General features: G+C 43.5%; 1 protein-coding gene across 1 annotated transcript in view; it reads left to right on the top strand.

Moving 5' to 3' along the window:
• Positions 1–16,937, top strand: part of adgrv1 (adhesion G protein-coupled receptor V1) — a 113,878-nt gene that overhangs the window by 35,548 nt on the left and 61,393 nt on the right. Inside the window, exons 30-70 of the mRNA XM_074638292.1 lie at positions 59–302; positions 711–926; positions 1,031–1,246; positions 1,331–1,575; positions 1,691–1,872; positions 1,986–2,484; positions 2,587–2,896; positions 3,015–3,224; positions 3,623–3,753; positions 3,965–4,064; positions 4,184–4,363; positions 4,469–4,632; positions 4,804–4,891; positions 5,886–5,964; positions 6,056–6,194; positions 6,511–6,652; positions 7,240–7,505; positions 7,587–7,762; positions 7,924–8,051; positions 8,192–8,373; positions 8,554–8,700; positions 8,808–8,888; positions 9,013–9,277; positions 9,975–10,097; positions 10,225–10,447; positions 10,557–10,761; positions 10,918–11,064; positions 11,221–11,476; positions 12,029–12,231; positions 13,114–13,290; positions 13,454–13,636; positions 13,772–13,951; positions 14,138–14,302; positions 14,480–14,600; positions 14,745–14,868; positions 14,969–15,107; positions 15,252–15,437; positions 15,546–15,781; positions 15,959–16,107; positions 16,220–16,418; positions 16,645–16,864. Of these exons, the coding sequence (XP_074494393.1) occupies positions 59–302; positions 711–926; positions 1,031–1,246; positions 1,331–1,575; positions 1,691–1,872; positions 1,986–2,484; positions 2,587–2,896; positions 3,015–3,224; positions 3,623–3,753; positions 3,965–4,064; positions 4,184–4,363; positions 4,469–4,632; positions 4,804–4,891; positions 5,886–5,964; positions 6,056–6,194; positions 6,511–6,652; positions 7,240–7,505; positions 7,587–7,762; positions 7,924–8,051; positions 8,192–8,373; positions 8,554–8,700; positions 8,808–8,888; positions 9,013–9,277; positions 9,975–10,097; positions 10,225–10,447; positions 10,557–10,761; positions 10,918–11,064; positions 11,221–11,476; positions 12,029–12,231; positions 13,114–13,290; positions 13,454–13,636; positions 13,772–13,951; positions 14,138–14,302; positions 14,480–14,600; positions 14,745–14,868; positions 14,969–15,107; positions 15,252–15,437; positions 15,546–15,781; positions 15,959–16,107; positions 16,220–16,418; positions 16,645–16,864 (7,626 nt within the window). The remainder of the gene's footprint in view (positions 1–58; positions 303–710; positions 927–1,030; positions 1,247–1,330; positions 1,576–1,690; positions 1,873–1,985; positions 2,485–2,586; positions 2,897–3,014; positions 3,225–3,622; positions 3,754–3,964; positions 4,065–4,183; positions 4,364–4,468; positions 4,633–4,803; positions 4,892–5,885; positions 5,965–6,055; positions 6,195–6,510; positions 6,653–7,239; positions 7,506–7,586; positions 7,763–7,923; positions 8,052–8,191; positions 8,374–8,553; positions 8,701–8,807; positions 8,889–9,012; positions 9,278–9,974; positions 10,098–10,224; positions 10,448–10,556; positions 10,762–10,917; positions 11,065–11,220; positions 11,477–12,028; positions 12,232–13,113; positions 13,291–13,453; positions 13,637–13,771; positions 13,952–14,137; positions 14,303–14,479; positions 14,601–14,744; positions 14,869–14,968; positions 15,108–15,251; positions 15,438–15,545; positions 15,782–15,958; positions 16,108–16,219; positions 16,419–16,644; positions 16,865–16,937) is intronic.

The following is a 16,937-nucleotide window of genomic DNA, read 5'->3' as shown; positions in this document are numbered from 1 at the left end:
TTCCCACCTGTGGTGGATGTAACAAATGAAATAGTATTTTCCATTTTTATTTGTCTAGGTGCGAGTCACATATGGGACACTAAATGAGGCGGAGCCGGACCCTTACAGGACCCCTGGGGTGGGCCGAGCCACTGAGGGGCGGGATTTTGTTCCCCTCCTGGATTCTGTTGTGTTCTTGGCCAATCAGAGTGAAGCAAACATCACCCTCCGAGTACTGGACGATGAGGATCCGGAAAGAGACGAGTCAGTGTTTGTGAAGTTGATCAGTGTTCAACTCATCAAAGGAGAGCAGGAGAGGCTCAGTAAGATACCGACATTATTAAGATATAATGATACTTCAACCATGGGCCAGTTGCATAAAAATAGACTAGTCTTTGTCTTAAATATAACTTTAAGTCAGACTTGCTATAGATACTTAAATGTACCTGTTTTATAAAGCTTTCCTATGAGTGGCTAATGTAAGACTGACTTAGATAGCCTGTTGCACAATGCATTATGGGTGAAATAAGACATTTCACAGAAGAGAAAATATGGAGGATGCAACACCAAAAGTAATGGATTAGCTCAAAGTAATATTTATACAACAGACAGGCTTAATTAGACTAGTCTAACCTGACAATCTAAGGCCAAGACTAGTCTTAAACTAAGTTTATGCGACTGGCCCCATACCATACTTAACTAATGAAATATGCTTTTACTGTCCCTTCCAGTTTCCAATTCCCCTTCTCTGGGCCCCAGGACTGATATTGTAGCCCAGGTCATAGTGGAGGCCAGCGACGATGCTTTTGGAGTCCTCCAGCTGTCGGCTTCTGCTGTCAGTGTAGCTGAGCACTACGTGGGGCCCATAATAAATGTCACCCGTGTCGGGGGGATTTTTGCTGACGTCTCTGTCAAGTTCAGAGCAGTGCCTTTGACCGCCAGAGTCAGTAAGTGTTGGGCATGGAGCATGGATTTAAATCCCTATCTCTATGATTTGTGTGTGAGCAAGCAGGTCATGTCCACATGTCTGTGCATGTGTGTAATCCTATAGGTGAAGACTACAGCGTAGCCTCCACTGATGTGGTCCTCCTAGAAGGGGAGTCCAGCAAATCTGTACCAATCTATGTCATTAATGACATGGTCCCTGAGCTGGAGGAGACCTTTCTCATCGAGCTGATCAACCAGACCACCGGAGGAGCTCTCCTGGGGGAGCTCACACGTGCCATTATCACCATACTGCCTTCTGACGACCCTTTTGGTGCCTTTGGTTAGTATCCAGGATATGTTTCAATCTTTTCATATTATTATTTTGGACAATGTTAAGCGAGCTCTTGATTTTGTTTCTACCTAGTCTTCCAAGCAGTTCCAGTTACCATAGAGGAACCAGGGTCCAACTCCATTGAGGTCACGTTGCCTATAGTCCGTAATGCTGGTACTATTGGCACAGTGGTAGTCCAATGGCAGGCCACTGTCAATGGTAAACTAGCAGTGGGGGACATCAGACCCACATCGGGAGAGGTGAGATTTGCTCCTGGAGAGACCATGAAGACGCTCCAAATGGAGATCTTAGCTGACGATGTACCTGAGATCACTGAGGTAAGAAGCTGACAGTGAAAATGCCAATGTGAACTATGTGACATGATACATCCTTTGAAATAGTTTACATAATTTTAGTTGCAAATGTTTATTAAACTCCTTCTCTCTTTTCTAGATAATTAAGGTGGAGCTTACTGGTGCCAGTAATGGAGGAAGCCTCGGAGCCGATACATCTGTTGACATAATAGTGCCTGACAATGACAACCCATACGGGACAGTCTACTTTGAACAGTCTGTTTACCGCCTTCAGGAGCCACTGGAGGGAGTTTATGGAGCCAATATTTCTGTCCGCAGGAGGTACTTTTAACGATTGCCTTCTTCTGAAACAATGGTTTTATTTGAAGATTTTTCTGCACTCTTACTTACATTAAACCCCATTTTCTCTATCATCCCCAATGCCTTTATTCCAGAGGCGGTCACTTTGGTCGCTTGGAGATCGTGTACAGCACCTCTGAGATCGACATTGTTGGCTTGGCTCAGGCTGATGACCAAAATCTGCTAATGTACTACGACCTCCCAAAACCAGGCGTGCCATCCACTGCCCCCCTTCGGACAGTTAACATCACTAGTCAGAGAGATCCCCTGGCTGCATGTGCTGCTGCCTGTCTGAGAGAGCGTGCCTGCCGGGCCTTCTCTCTGGCATCAGGGGTGACCCCACCATCCTGCACTTGGGTGACTTCAGGGGTTGACCAGCTGACCTCTGAATCTCAGGTCATGACTTATGTAAAAAACCTCACTGCAGCTGCTGTCCTGTTCAGTGCCCAGGCTGTGGCAGGGAGTGATTACACGCCTGTAACAGCTCAAAGTGCCTTCATGGAAGATGGGTCAGGGGATGCCAACCTCACAGTCCCAATCTTGACTGATAAATTCCCTGAAATGGATGAGAGCTTCTCCATACAGATCTTAAAGGTAAAACCCAATCAGATATATGTGTTATTTATGGTTTAATTTGTGTTACATGCATTCTATTTTAACTGTATAACAAAATGTTTTACCATTTATTGTTTAAAGGTAGAGCTGATGAATCTGACTGTGGCACAGAAGAACCTGCCCTCGATTGGCCAACCAGACGAAGCTGTGGTCACTATAGGGATGAACGGAGATGCATTTGGCGTGTTTTTGATATACAGCCTCAGTCCAAACGCCACCAACGACAGGCTCTATCTAGAGGTTCGAGAAGAGCCTAGGGTTGCGGTTCCCCTGGTTATAGAGAGGAGAGGAGGGAATCTGGGCACTGTCACCGTAGAGTGGAGGTTTGTTGGAGGAAAGGCCACACCAGATGCTGACTTCACTGGGACCGGAGGGACTCTGGTCTTTGATGGTATGTGGATCACTCGCTGATTAGCAAGAGTATCAAGAATTATGTAAAAACCAACAACTTCTCAGAATTAATTATTTGGGGCAACGGCATGTATTTGCTTTATCCTCTCTGCCTACAGGTGATCTGAAGAAGACAATAGAGATAGTAATCAGAGATGATATTGAGCCAGAGGACAACGAGAGCCTCATGATTGGTCTTGTTAATACGGAGGGAGGAAGTCGGATCCTGCCCAGCTCTGACACTGTAACCATAGTGATACTGGCTAACGATAATGTGGCCGGGATAGTAGGATTCCATCCAGCTTCACGTTCTGTCATCGCCAGAGAAGGTGGGTAGCTATTTGTGATGTGTGAGTGTGTTTGGATATTCAGTTTATAGTATTTATGTCCAAGCACATTATCACCCCCCATAGTTTACATTCCAAACCCTTTCCACTGTCCCTGTCACTAGAGATGTGTGCTAATTATGTATGAGTGCAAACCTAAGGGAATGCACTCATAGTAATGGCAGCATGTAGCAACAGGTGGGCTCTGTGGCTGTCTGTCATTATCTTGAAATTATGTATGCATGAGTGGTTGAAGGCTCCCTGAGTATAATCCATACAATTACAGACCTTGAGTTGCCTCTACTGGCATCCACAGTATAAAAAAAAGCAATTCACTTTAGAAGTCCATAAATGTATCAATCTTTACAAACCTATATTTTAAAGTATATTTCATATTTCAGGTGAGAGGCTGTCCTTATCAGTGTTGAGAACGGCTCCAGGTCTGGGTAATGTCACTGTGGACTGGACTGTACAAGGGCCCCTTGTACGCCGGACCTTCACCCAAACCTCAGGGTCACTTTTCTTTACTGAGGTAAATACCAGATGGAGATCATTGAACATTTTGTTGTGGGATCATAGTTAAACACATTTATTGCACAGTATGTCAAAGCATGTTGGTGTTCTGTGAGGGTAGTTGAAGGTATCAACCGCAGAGCTTTATCAAATCAACAAAAAAAAAGATGAAATGCTGTAATTTGTTGTATCCAGCAGTAATTATGTATTTCGGGGTGTGTCTCCTACAGGGAGAACTAAATGACACCATAGTCCTGCAGCTTCTGGATGATGCCACGCCAGAGGACAAAGATGAATACAAAGTTTCCTTGTCCAACATACAAACGTTTGGTAATGCATCTGCTCCTACTGCCTTTGTGGGCGATAATTGTGCATGAAACCACAAATACCTCAAAATAACACTAAACAGAATTCTTACACAGATTAACGTCCCCCTGACTTCCACACAGGTGTTGTTGTGACAGGTCATGCTGCCCTGGATGTTCAGGGCAGCGAGGCGGTGCTCACTGTGGACACCAGCGATGAGCCCTATGGGCTGCTGAGCATCGCCCCGTCGTCCCTCAGGGTGACCACAGAGGAACGGGACCGAACTATAAACATCTACGTCAATAGAGAGTTTGGAGCCTCAGGTCAGTGGGTACACAAAAACGTGTACTAAATGCATATTCCCTTTTAATGAATTCATTCCTTTCTTTACCTTGTAACTGATATCATACCTACATGTTTGTGTACAGGAGCAGTGAATATCACCTATGAGGTTCTAAGAGGTTCTCTACAAGACCTGTCCCAGGTGGAGGGTGCTCTCGCTGACCCGGGACAAGACTTCATCTCTGGTACTGGTTCTGTAATCCTTCAGGATGGACAGACGTCTGTCGCCATCCCTGTCACCATACTGGAGGTAAAGACCTTGGCTTTCTTCCATTCTGTCATTTGTCCTCCATCAAACTTGATAGTAAGATGATAGGTCAGACCAGCTCTTATTCTCTTTCTGACACAAGCTCTACTTCCTTGAAGTAGATTTGTTTGAATTTGGAATTTAAAAGCTTTTTATTTCCATTTGTTTTATTAGGATGACATTCCTGAGTTGCAGGAGTTCTTTCTGGTCAACATAACATCAGCAGTACTCATCACGACTCTTGCCACGGTTCCCCAACTAGGTATGTAGCAATTTAGAGTAGCGTAGAGCTGATCTATTGTTACTAAATCTCTTTATCACCTTTGGCCATCGCAGACAGTTGTGCTATTACAGTGTCAAATGACATGTAAAATTCTTGGTTGATTCCCATCATTGTTTCTCTCTGTTTGTTCCACTTTTTTCTGATGTATTTTTCTTTTCTTTTTTTCATTTTATGAAATCACTTTCCTTCTTTCCTGTTAATAATTTCTCACCATTTGCTCTGTTTGATGAGTAGAGGTTGCGTATTGCACATTGCCAGGTAAAATACACATCTGTATGTTCACAAGCTTTGCCTAAAATGTCATGTAGTTTGATGTACAGTATTGCATTAAACTACAACATTGTAGTTTAATGTTTACCCTCAGTTTGGTAGTTACTGCTACTGCTTTTGCATAATCACAAACCACAGTCCAATTTATGAATGAGTAACTTTAGAAAGTGATGAGTAGACAGAATACTACGGGCACAGCGGCAGGCTCCCAGAATACTATCGGCCTTCCTCTGCGTGGAGACACACAGTAAACACACGGCCGCTCTTTTGGCAGCAGTCATTATGTGGCTTGGATGGTGAGATTGATGCTTTCCATGATTGAGGAAGCCTGGGGATTTGGTGGGAGCCGAGTAGCACTGTGTGGTGAGGAGAGAGAAGGCCAAACTAAACCCGTAGCTAGCCTCCCAGTGTCTTGGCCATAGATTGAATGGGAGAAGACTATTCAGGGGGTCATAAATCAGTCCACCCAAAAGACTTGGCTGCTCAGCCTCCCAAGCCACTTACAGGAGACGCTTCTTAGCTGTAACCCTTCGCTCAAATGTGCCATGACGGAAGTTAGATCCTCTGCAGTTTCCTCTTGCTCATCTTTCTGTTGGTGCTTGCACTGTAGTTACAGCCCTGAAGTCAGTGCTGACGCTAACACTAAACTTTTAACTGCAGTCATAATAACCAATTGACTGTTTGTATGATGTTATTTCCCCAGACACCCAGGGTTTGGTGGCAGAGGTTAGCATTGCTGCTAATGATGGAATTAGAGGAGTCATTGAATGGACAAACACCATGTAAGAAATGCACCTACAAATAACACTTTTATTATGTTGATTTGTACATGCTCTAATTGTTTTTCTCATCCGAATATGTCGTGGTTTCCAGGTTTGAAGTGAATGAAACAATAGGAGTACTGACTCTAGTGGCCTACAGGAACAAGGGGACGTATGGAAATGTCTCACTCTTCTTCTACGCTCAGAACCTCGAAGCTCAACAGGGACTGGACTACAACACCAGTGAAACGGTGAGCCATACAAAGTATTCAAACATTACACACAAAATCACAGAGCCACACATACTGTACGTACTTACACAGTACATCGAGCAATACTTGTTGTAGCATGAACATCCACAGGGGCTAAGTCAAGAGCAGCTGGACTTGCTTTAGATTCTTGAAGATGTTTTACCTCTCATCCAAAGGGCTCCTCACTTCTGAAGAAGATGAACCGGAGAAACCTTTTGGATGAGAGTCAAAGGGTTTTCAACAATCTAAAGCAAGTCCAGGATCTTCACAGACATGTAGTGAAGTGTTTAAACTGAAAACCCCTCTGTCCACACAGATGCTCCATTTTGTTGATGGCGAAAGGCATAAGTTTGTAGAAGTGCAGATCATCGATGACGCCATTCCAGAGGGAGCTGAGAGATTCCAGCTCATCCTGTCCGAGCCTTCCTCTGGGCTGGAGCTGGGCACCAATACCACAGGTAGATACTGTAGGGAGGGCAGAATAGAATACAATAACATTTCTGAAATTTCCGGAGCAGCATAAGTGAAATACAAGCTTCCAGTGCATATTCAGTTAAAATATACAACACATATACACACAAGCACCTCTACACACAACAAACTAATAATAATGAATGTTGAATATGAATAATGAGTAATGTTGTGGGATTATTACTTATTTCATGCGCTATTTTGGGATTTACACAGAATTATTATTACATATAATACTGTATATATATAAATATATATATCAAATTAAAAACAAAGCATTCAAATAGTGATTTGGAGGTCGAATACCATGGCAACGGTCGAGGCTTCCAAGCATTCAGGTCAGCCCTAGTACTATTGCTTACTTGACTGCATTATTTACAATGGAACAAGAAATGAGGCATCATACACAATGATACAAGATTGTATACTACACCTATCAATTTTCTTTTGGGTGATGTAAAGAAAAACACACCATATTACACTGAAAACGGTGTAATATGGTGTTAGAGAATAGAATACAGTTTAGTAACTATGATATTATCTACCTAAACTACATGTTTCTGTTTTCTTATAGCCACCGTGAAAATCCTGGCCAGTGACGATGGACACGGTGTCATTTCCTTTAACACCACTGAGCATTTCTTATTGAAGGAGCCTACGTCTGTGTCTGGGCTGAGTGAGAGCGTGGCTACCCTATACGTGGTTCGGAACCCTGAGGAAGGCACATTTGGCACCGTGACGGTACAGTTTACCGTTACTGACGCCAACGGCAGCCTGGCAGAGGGCGATTTGATGCCAGCACAAGGGTTTGTGGTGCTAGAGGATGGAGTCAGATTTAAGGTGAGGGAAAGCAGATTTTTACTAGCTTTACAGCATTCAATCACATACATGAGAAAACATGATTATTGTATTATATTTCAGATGCTTGAGATCTGGGCAGTATTGGATGCTGAGCCTGAAGCGAATGAAACCTTCACAGTGACCCTGTCCAGCCCAACAGGAGGTGCACGGATGGGTGACCAACTCCAAACTCTCATCACTGTCCTGGAGAACTTGGCTCCTTCTGGCTTGTTCCGCATCGGACCTACTATCAACAGGTCTCAAAACAGTTTTACCAAAGGATCTGAAACTTAGAATATCATAAACACTTGCAGTATATAATGGCATTTGTACATGTAGCTATGGCACACACAAACATGCAAAAACTTGTGCGAAATTGTGTTTGTGTAGTCTTATTCAGTGTGTGTTTTCTGTACAGAACTAACACAGAAGTGGTTGCTGATGAAGGTGGCAGAGCGGTCTTCCTCACCGTGTCTCGCAGTAATGGTCTGGAGTCAGCTGTCAGCGTGGAATGGGAGACACAGTCTGACACAGCTATTGCCTCTGGTGAGACCGATAAATGTCTTAATTCAAAGTCACCCAAACTTCCCAAACACTCATCAATGCCCCTCTTTTCTTCTGTGGTTCATTTCCTTCCAATAAGCAATGCAATAATATAAAATAATGATTCTCCTTTTCTCTTCTAGAGGGTCACCTTTCAGTGATGGGTGTTTACCAGAGCTTTGAGGACAACCCCACCTCTTCTTGGTGCTCCCTTCCCGAAGGGCCTTCCTTCCTGGCTATGAGGCTGGATAGGAGACCCATTGTTGGGTCCTCCCACACCTTGGCCACTCTTTATCGGTGGCAGGGTGTTTTTGTGCCAGTAGAGGTAGGCTAACAACAGCATTGTCCCCCAACAAGCACATGATGTACCTACTGTACACACATACAATAGAGAGTAAAATACAGTAGGAATTGGATTAGCAGTAAACCTCAAGCTAATTTGCGCCAAATTACATTGTGAGCATACAGTAATAGTCTCTCTCTCTTTCTCTGTTGGTCATTTCAGTCTGTTAGGATTCAGGACCCAAGCTCTTGTGTGGGGTTTGCAGTGAATGGCTCTACCTACATAGGCATCACACATAGTGGCCCTCCCTTCTCCCCTGCTGCCAACCTCAGCATCTTCAAATTGCAGATGGACCTCAATATCACATTGGTAAGTATTAACCCAATCATTGTACAACATTACCATCAAATTTTTGTACGTTACTCTAACACTGTAGTATTGTCTTGTATTATCTTCATATGGTTTGATTTCTGTAGGAACAAACCTTAGGTGTTGAAGCTCTGGACGTGAAACACTTCTCCACTGAAGGCAGAGATTATCTAATAGCATCAAGCCAGGTGAGGCAGACTCTCCCACTGTTGTTTTCAGTTATGTCAAGATCATTAAAAGCAGACAAAGGCTCCTCGTTGGAGGAATTTCAAGCCTCATATGATTGAAGTCAATGTTTTGTTCAATCTACAGATTTTTGTTTGGACTGGAGGCTCTTTCACCCTCCTCCAGACTCTGGACTTCGAAGAGGACATCCTCAGTGTAACTCCATTCACTCGTGCAGCTGTTCCCTACCTTATAGTGTGCATAGACAGACAGACTGTCAGCTGCCTTCTGCTTCAGTGGACCAACGGAAGATTTCAGAATCCACTGCCTCTCCAACTCACCGGCCAAGCCGTTCAGGTGGAGACAATCAGCACCAGAGCAGAGGACACTCTCCTGTTGGTTGTTATTGAAGGTGACCTGTCTTGCTTTGACATTACACATCATATTAATGAAGGCTGCTTTGTTTATCTTGCACATCTGCATAGCTGCTGTCAATCTCTTTGTATTTGAACATCAGTGATGTGTCAAACAAGATTAGTAAATTTAAAATGTATGAGCCTGTCTTTTTGAAAGACTATGATTACATATTTAAAAGTGGCCTAAAATTGGAGTCTATGGTATGCTTAGAGGATGGTTGTGTTTTGCAATAATGAGACGCTATTTTCTGTGGTTGTACTCGAAGTGTACTTTCTAGTGGATTTTGCAGCGGTTAGACGTTGGTTAGGATAGTACAAACAAATCGGTGATACTTTAGAAGGCACACAGAAATTATGTGTCTGTTGCAGACAAAACAGCCTTGTTCTGTTGTCTCAGCTAAGATGACAAAATTCACGATGTAGGCCAGATCATATATTTATACTACGCTCTGTATATTTTGATGAGACATAATCCCTCTGAGTCTGCAAAAGTGGTGAGTTTTCTCGGTTCAGACCTGTTGTGGGTTAACGGGAAAGGCCTCAGTGTGGAGCGGAGCGGAGCCACAGCGGGACTCAGAGGTTGTAATTTGTCATTCTTGGGTGTGTCAGTCAAACCAGTCCTTACTTTACATAAACATACTATTCTAGCATGAAAGAACGTAAATCAGCGTGCATTCCTGTATCTCTCTCCAGGTCTTTCTCCGTCCTGTGAGGTGTTACAGTGGAGCTCAGGGCAGCCTTCACCACAGCTTTATCAGTCCATTCCTCATCCAGGCCTCACCTCTGTTCACCCCTTCACTGCTTCTTCTGGGATCAGTAAGCACAATATGTCATATACTGCTTTGTTTGTAAAGGTAGCATCTGTCATTTGTATTATTCAGTTGTGTTTGTACTTTTAAAATCAATTGACCAGACACTGATTAAATGTTTTTCTTCCTCATAGCTTATGTCCTCCTAGCTGGAAGAAATGGCTCATCTCTCTACTCCTGGAGGTCTGATGTCAACCTGCTCGCCATGATCCTGAGGGCCCCTCCAGCCATTAGCTTCTTCTCTCTCGTGGTCCCGTCCCTCAACACCACCAAGACCCTCTTGGCTTCTACTGAGGAGAATAGCTCCACTGTTTATGAATTCACTTCTGTCTCCAATCAGTCTGATTTCATACCCAGGTGCCCAAATTGTTTTTATAAGTCACAGATATGCTAGTTTTTGCCCAGAAAAGCAAATCCTGAAAGTTAAATAATGCATGCTGTGCTTTCTTTAATTTCTCACATTCAGTTTCGGGGAGTTGCGCTTTGCACCAGGCGACAGCGAGCTAGAGATAGCAGTGAACATCATAGATGATGACATCCCTGAGGAACAGGAGTACTTCCAGGTCAGCCTGAAGAATCCGAAGGGCGGGGCTGAGATTGGATTTGGTGGTCAGGTGACTGTCATCGTCCCAACCAACGACGATGCCCATGGAGTCATCGGCTTCGCTCAGGTGAGCAGATAAACATTAGACATTAGACAGATTGTGCACTTGTTCATCATGTTATACCTCAATGTACTCAGACCATATCAGAATAATTTCAATGGTATTTAAGCATTACCACAAGCTATTGTAATATGGAAATATATTGTCATTACCTGTTTTCAGAATTCTCTATCTGTGGAGGTAGAGGAGTTGGAGCAAAATAATCAGATTTCTCTCAGTGTGGAGAGGAAAAGAGGGACTTTTGGCAGACTGACTGTTCACTGGGCTGCCATTGGCAGCCTGGCAGACATTTATCCCACTTCAGGAGTGGTGAGTAAACCTCCCATCATACCTAAGACACACTACTGTATGAATTCTCGACAACATGTTTGAAAATGAAATGCTTACCAAAATAAAAAATGGCAAAATTCTAATATAACGTCGTAAATATGTGAAATTAAATTAAAATGTGCTTTGACATTGCAGGTAACATTTTCAGAGGGCCAGTCGGTGGCCATCATCTCACTGACTGTGATAGCAGATGGTGTCCCAGAGCTGAGAGAGAGTGTGACCGTCACCCTCATAGATGTCACCACCGTGGGGCTGCAGGACCTACGACAGGCTGCAGTCATTGACAAGCAGCGGGCACAAGCTCTACTCGCCATCCTACCAAATGGTTCTCCCTACGGGGTGATTGGATGGCATCTGGACTCCCAGTTCCCACTAACACAAGAACCACAGAGTAAGAGTGGAATTGTGTCGCAAGAAATTAATAAATGAGTGACGATTTGTCAGTCGATGTGTGTTTCTACTGGATCACAGTGCAGAGGAGTCTCATTTACTGTAATTAGTTTACATTATTTCTAACCTATTCAAATATATCCCTAAATGTTGCTTTATCTTTGTTCCAGAAACAGCTGTTGTAAATTTTGCTGATTGTTGAATACCAATCATTCTTTATTTTTTGGATGAGGTTTTTTAAGTAGCTATTACAGTAATCACACTTTGAGATTTACTGTAAAAGAGATCTGCAGTGATTTCCTGGATGTGAAGTAATTTAGGATTTGTCTTAATCTGTGTGTTGGAGGCCGGCCCAAAATGTCAGAGAAGTCCAAGTAGTAGAGTAACATACCTTTATATTGTCCTTCAAATATTATTTAACTAAACTTGATGGTCTTTTTACTGATTTAGGTTATTATTGGCATCTTCCATGACATGACAGGTCTTGCAAATATAATTTTAATGCTGTGGTTTTGTTTTATTTATGTAATCTCCCTGTTCTCCCAACCCACAGGGGTTCCAGTCAATGTGACTCTCTCTATAGTGAGGGAGCAGGGCTCTTCAGGTGAGGTGGAAATCCATTACCAGACCATGCCGGCCCTGTACCAGCCCCCATCCAACCAGGCCACTGCAGGACAGGACTACACACCCAAAGACAACACCATCATCATGATAAATGGTGCCACAGTGGCCCTTGTCACTGTCACAATCCTACCGGTAAGTAGAGAGTGCTGAGTAATAGAGAAGTTTATATAAGAGTGCAAATATATATGTAAGGTACAAACCAAGAAAGCAAGTATGAAGAAAAGACTGAGAGCATACAAACTTAAAATGCAATCAATCTCCCATCTGAGATAAGGGGTAATAGTATTTCTTGCACAATTTTATCTTACACCTCCCACACTCATGACCATTCAGCCTGGTTACGCAGATCAACTCCCGTTTCTTGCCTTCAGGATAAGCAGCCCTGTGACTGTGTCCCAAAACTAGCCTTTAAATGCCAGGTACGACGGCCTACACACACCTGGCTGAAGGCAAGAAACAGGAGTCGATCTGCATCACCAGTCTGAGTGGGTGTGAGTGTGGAAGGTGTAAGAGAAAATTGTGGCTGAGATTGTGCAAGAAGATCTATGAGCCCACATCTCAGATGGGAGATTGATTGCATTTTAAGCCTGTATGCTTTCAGTCTTTTCTTTATACTTGCTTTCTTGGATAAAACATTCACTTCTGGTGGAAATCTGCATTGCGTGGAGTTCAAATTTAATGAACTTTGACCGGCGACGTAGCAAAGACGTGTGTGTGGTTGACCCCACTTAGCACTGCCCACATTCAGCACGAATATCGCCTCGGCAGGCGATTGTCACTTGCCTGCATTCGAGCATGTGTGACCGTGACCTAAGCCTTTCCCTCTTTGTCTCCTCCTGTTGCATTTATCCAGAAATAAACATTAATCTTCAATAAACTGTGCCTTCTCTAACCCTCCTTCTCTAATTCTTTCTCACCTTTTGCAGTATAAATTATGAATGTGTTTGTAACATAGAGAGAGAGCATGCATGTTTTTCCATTATTTAGTGTATATGTACATGTGTGTTTTCTAAGGATGACTTTCCAGAGCTGGCAGAGAGTTTCCTGGTGAATATCACCAGTGTGGAGCTGGTAAGAGGGTCAGTGGGAGCAGGGCAGCCCAGTGTGAAGAGACCGGGTATGGAAGTAGCAGAGGTCACTATCCAGGAGAACGATGACCCTCGAGGGATTCTGCAGTTCAATGTTTCTGAGGTGAGCACGAGGTCATCTCTGTGACTGTGAAATAGTAGAGATGCAATGTTAATGCTGATATAATAATTAATATCTTAGATTCTTCTCATCTGATGCAATAGTGACACATACTATTAATAATATTCAATCTTAATTAAACATTATTTCCAAATATTTTGTCCAGGATATCCCTGGGAGCGTGCTGGCATATGAGCTACCACCACCAGACAACATCCTCCTCCTGTCAGTGGTGCGACTCGCTGGTACAACTGGAAGACTGGTCATCTACTGGGAGGCTGAGCCAATCACTGCTGAACTTAATGATTTCAGCCCCACATCTGGGAACATCACTTTTCAAGACGGGCAGGTAACTGGATGAACTGTTCTTATTTGAGATGAACCTGCTTTTGATATCACATCAAGCCATGATGTGAAGCTGTCCACAGGTTATTGCATACAGCCTCCAGGTTGTTAGCTTGTGTTTCCCCATCCTTATTTTTAGAGAGAAGCCACGATTGCCATCACCATCTTGGATGACGAACGGGTGGAGACTTCAGAGACCTTCAGAGTGAATTTACTGCGTGTGATTGGTGGTGCTCGACTGGGAGAAGCAACCTCTGTAAATATCAGCATTCCACCCAACGACTCACCTCTCGGACGCTTTGGATTTCAGGAACTGGAGGTGAGTCTAAATTACTTACTCTATACCTAAGGACACTTTCTCCATCGTCAGATTTGTTACCTTACTTACATCTGAAATCCCTCTAATATCACAGTGATCCTCAATTTATCTATAACTACCTACTAATTTTCATTCATTTTCCTTTTTCAATATCACAAATAATCATCTTACTTAATCCCGTTTTAGGTTACTGTCAGTGAGCCAGAGTTTGTGGATGATCCTGCTGCCGTGGCGACACTAACAGTGCTACGTAGTGCGGGAGGCGAGGGGGCAGTGACTTTGGGGTGGCAGCTGGAAGACCAGGCTACAGATGACCTCTCACCTTTTAATGGAACTCTTGTCTTCACTGAGGTACAGTATAAAAGGGGTGGTGTCACTCTCCCACCACATATTGTTATGTTTTTGTATTCGTATTGAATGATTTAGTTAGCCTGTAATAATAATATTGAGCAATACTACATCATTTATCTTTATGTGCTGCACAGTACGTTGCTTCATGACGTCTGCTATACTTTTCATACTTTCCAGACTGAGTTGATGAAGACGTTTGTGATTAGAGCCCTCGCTGACACTGCCCTGGAAGGAAATGAGTATTTCACTGTCCGGCTGTTCCCTGCTGAGAGTGGAGCTGTCGTCGACCCCTTAAATGGTCAGTGTTTATGAAAAAAAACTCACACCGCCAGTGCATCAGTTGATTGAAGAAATGTACAGTATTGTCTTTCATTGATGCACTAATCATATCCATCTTCCTCATCCGTCTTCACTACCCTGGTCTCTTCATGTACTCCTCTAGGCATGGCCACCATCACTATCAGGGCGGACATGGCGGCCCTGGGGATTATTGGAGTAGAAGAGTCCTCCAGGAACATCCTCATTGGAGAACCTCAGGGAGATTACAATGGTAGTGCAGTGGTCAGGTGAGATAAACATCAAACTGTATCACAAAATTTCACTGCCTCTGTTTATTAATCAAGAATGTAATGTAAATCCTTGTGTATATGTGTGTGTATCTGCCAGTCTTGTGCGAGGACCAGGTGTGTTTGGAGAGGTCCGGGTGTACTGGAATATCACTCCAGCTGTGGCCTCTGAGTTTGAAGCGATCTCTGGCACTGTGACTATGAGAGACAGACAGTCTGTTGCCACCATTATGCTGAAGGTACTGAATAATATAGATTGTAGAGTTCACTTGCCTGTGTCAATGCACAGCAGAATACACATATGCAGATCAAAATGCATCATAGTTATGTCTTTCTATGTGCTTTCTATAAAAATGTCCCTGTCTTATCCATCATGACAACAGGCCCTGGATGATGAGCTCCCTGAAGAGCGCCGTGAATACCAGCTTACTCTGACCTCCGACACTCCTGGACTGGAAATCAGTCCCATAGCCAAGCATGCCAAGATTATTATGGCAGCCAGCGACAACCCCTATGGCCTGTTCTCCTTCACCCAGCACCAGATCAGGGTGTCCGAGGATGAGGGAATGGTGAGTTCAACAACATGATATACATATAGATCTGCTATATGGTGGAGTAGGATCATTAACAAATTAGGTTATAACCCACAGTCATCTGATTTTCCCTCTTTTTCGCAGGTGAATGTGACAGTTGATCGCTCCTTAGGCAGTCTGGGTGGGGTGGGGGTGACCTACCAAACCTCAGGCAACACAGCTATCAGTGGAGTGGACTTCGCTCCAACTTCAGGACGACTACTCTTTACCCCAGGCCAGACTTCACAACATGTCACACTACATATCCAGGACGACAGTCTTCCAGAGGAGACTGAGATGTTCTTCCTAAACATCACTGAAGTGGAGCTAGTCAATGTCAGGTAATTTGATAAATTGGAGTAGATTAACAACTTTTTTGGTTGGAATGTTTATAATAGCTTCACCGGGTCATAGTCATTCATAAAATATGCATTTCAGAGGCTTCAGTTAGTGTTGATGTGACTGTTGAAGATTTCATGTCAGTGACTCTTCATTCTGTGTCTCCCTCTGGTGGTCAGTGATGTGGACTACACAGTGAGGGAGTCGGGTCTCCAGCTGGACCAGCCTCCAGCTGTAGGCAACATCTCTTCTCTTGCTGTGGTGATACTAAAGAGTGACAATGCTGAAGGTGTCCTGGAGTTCAGCCAGGATTATGTCAACATTACAGGTAAAAGTCACATGAATTTGAAATCTATCCCGTGATTTGATATAGAGAAGCTATTAAAACAAGATTTACTCTATGTAAAATCCATGTTTTCTTCTGGCTTTCTTTCTTACAGTTGAGGAGGATGTGGGCACCGTGTTGATCCCAGTGGTGAGGAAAGTGGGCTTATATGGACTGGTCTCAGCTCAGTTCACTTCTAGAGGCCTGAGTGCAACTCCTGACCTCGACTACATCCTGAAAAATGGCTCAGTGACGTTTGTCCATGGCCAGAATACCAGCTACATCAATGTCACCATTATAGATGACCTGGACAGGTGAGAGAAGAAATAATTAAAATAAATGTCCAGCTTAATCCCTAAAATGTTTAGATTTATATTTAGTGCACTGTTGTATCTTGACTTGGAAAGACATTACGCACAAGTTAAATTGTAGAAAAAAAAGATTCAATAGCTCGGACTTTAAAAAAAAACATGAATTTGATACTATAATGAGTGAAGACATTATTTAATTCTAACTTAACACTGTAATGATCTCCCCCAGTGAACAAGCAGAGATATTTGAGGTCCTGCTGGTTGAAGCTACAGGAGGAGCAGCTATAGGCTCTCAACAAGTTGCTAGGATAACCATCGCCAAGAGTGACTCTCCAAGTGGCGTGGTCCGTTTCCTCAACGAGAGCCTAATCACTGTGGTCAATCCTAACTCGACTCTCAAACTCAGTCTTGTTCTGGAGAGAGCAGGAGGCCTCGTGGGCAACGCAACGGTACGAGGAACAATATCTTCAGTTCTCTCAGCAATGGTTGCTTGCAGTTTACTCACAGAAGTTTTTTCTTCCA

Source organism: Sebastes fasciatus, chromosome 6, assembly GCF_043250625.1.
Source record: "Sebastes fasciatus isolate fSebFas1 chromosome 6, fSebFas1.pri, whole genome shotgun sequence".
Lineage (NCBI taxonomy): Eukaryota > Metazoa > Chordata > Actinopteri > Perciformes > Sebastidae > Sebastes > Sebastes fasciatus.
The sequence above is the reverse complement of the archived record's forward strand: the minus strand, read 5'-3'. Positions and strand labels throughout refer to the sequence as shown.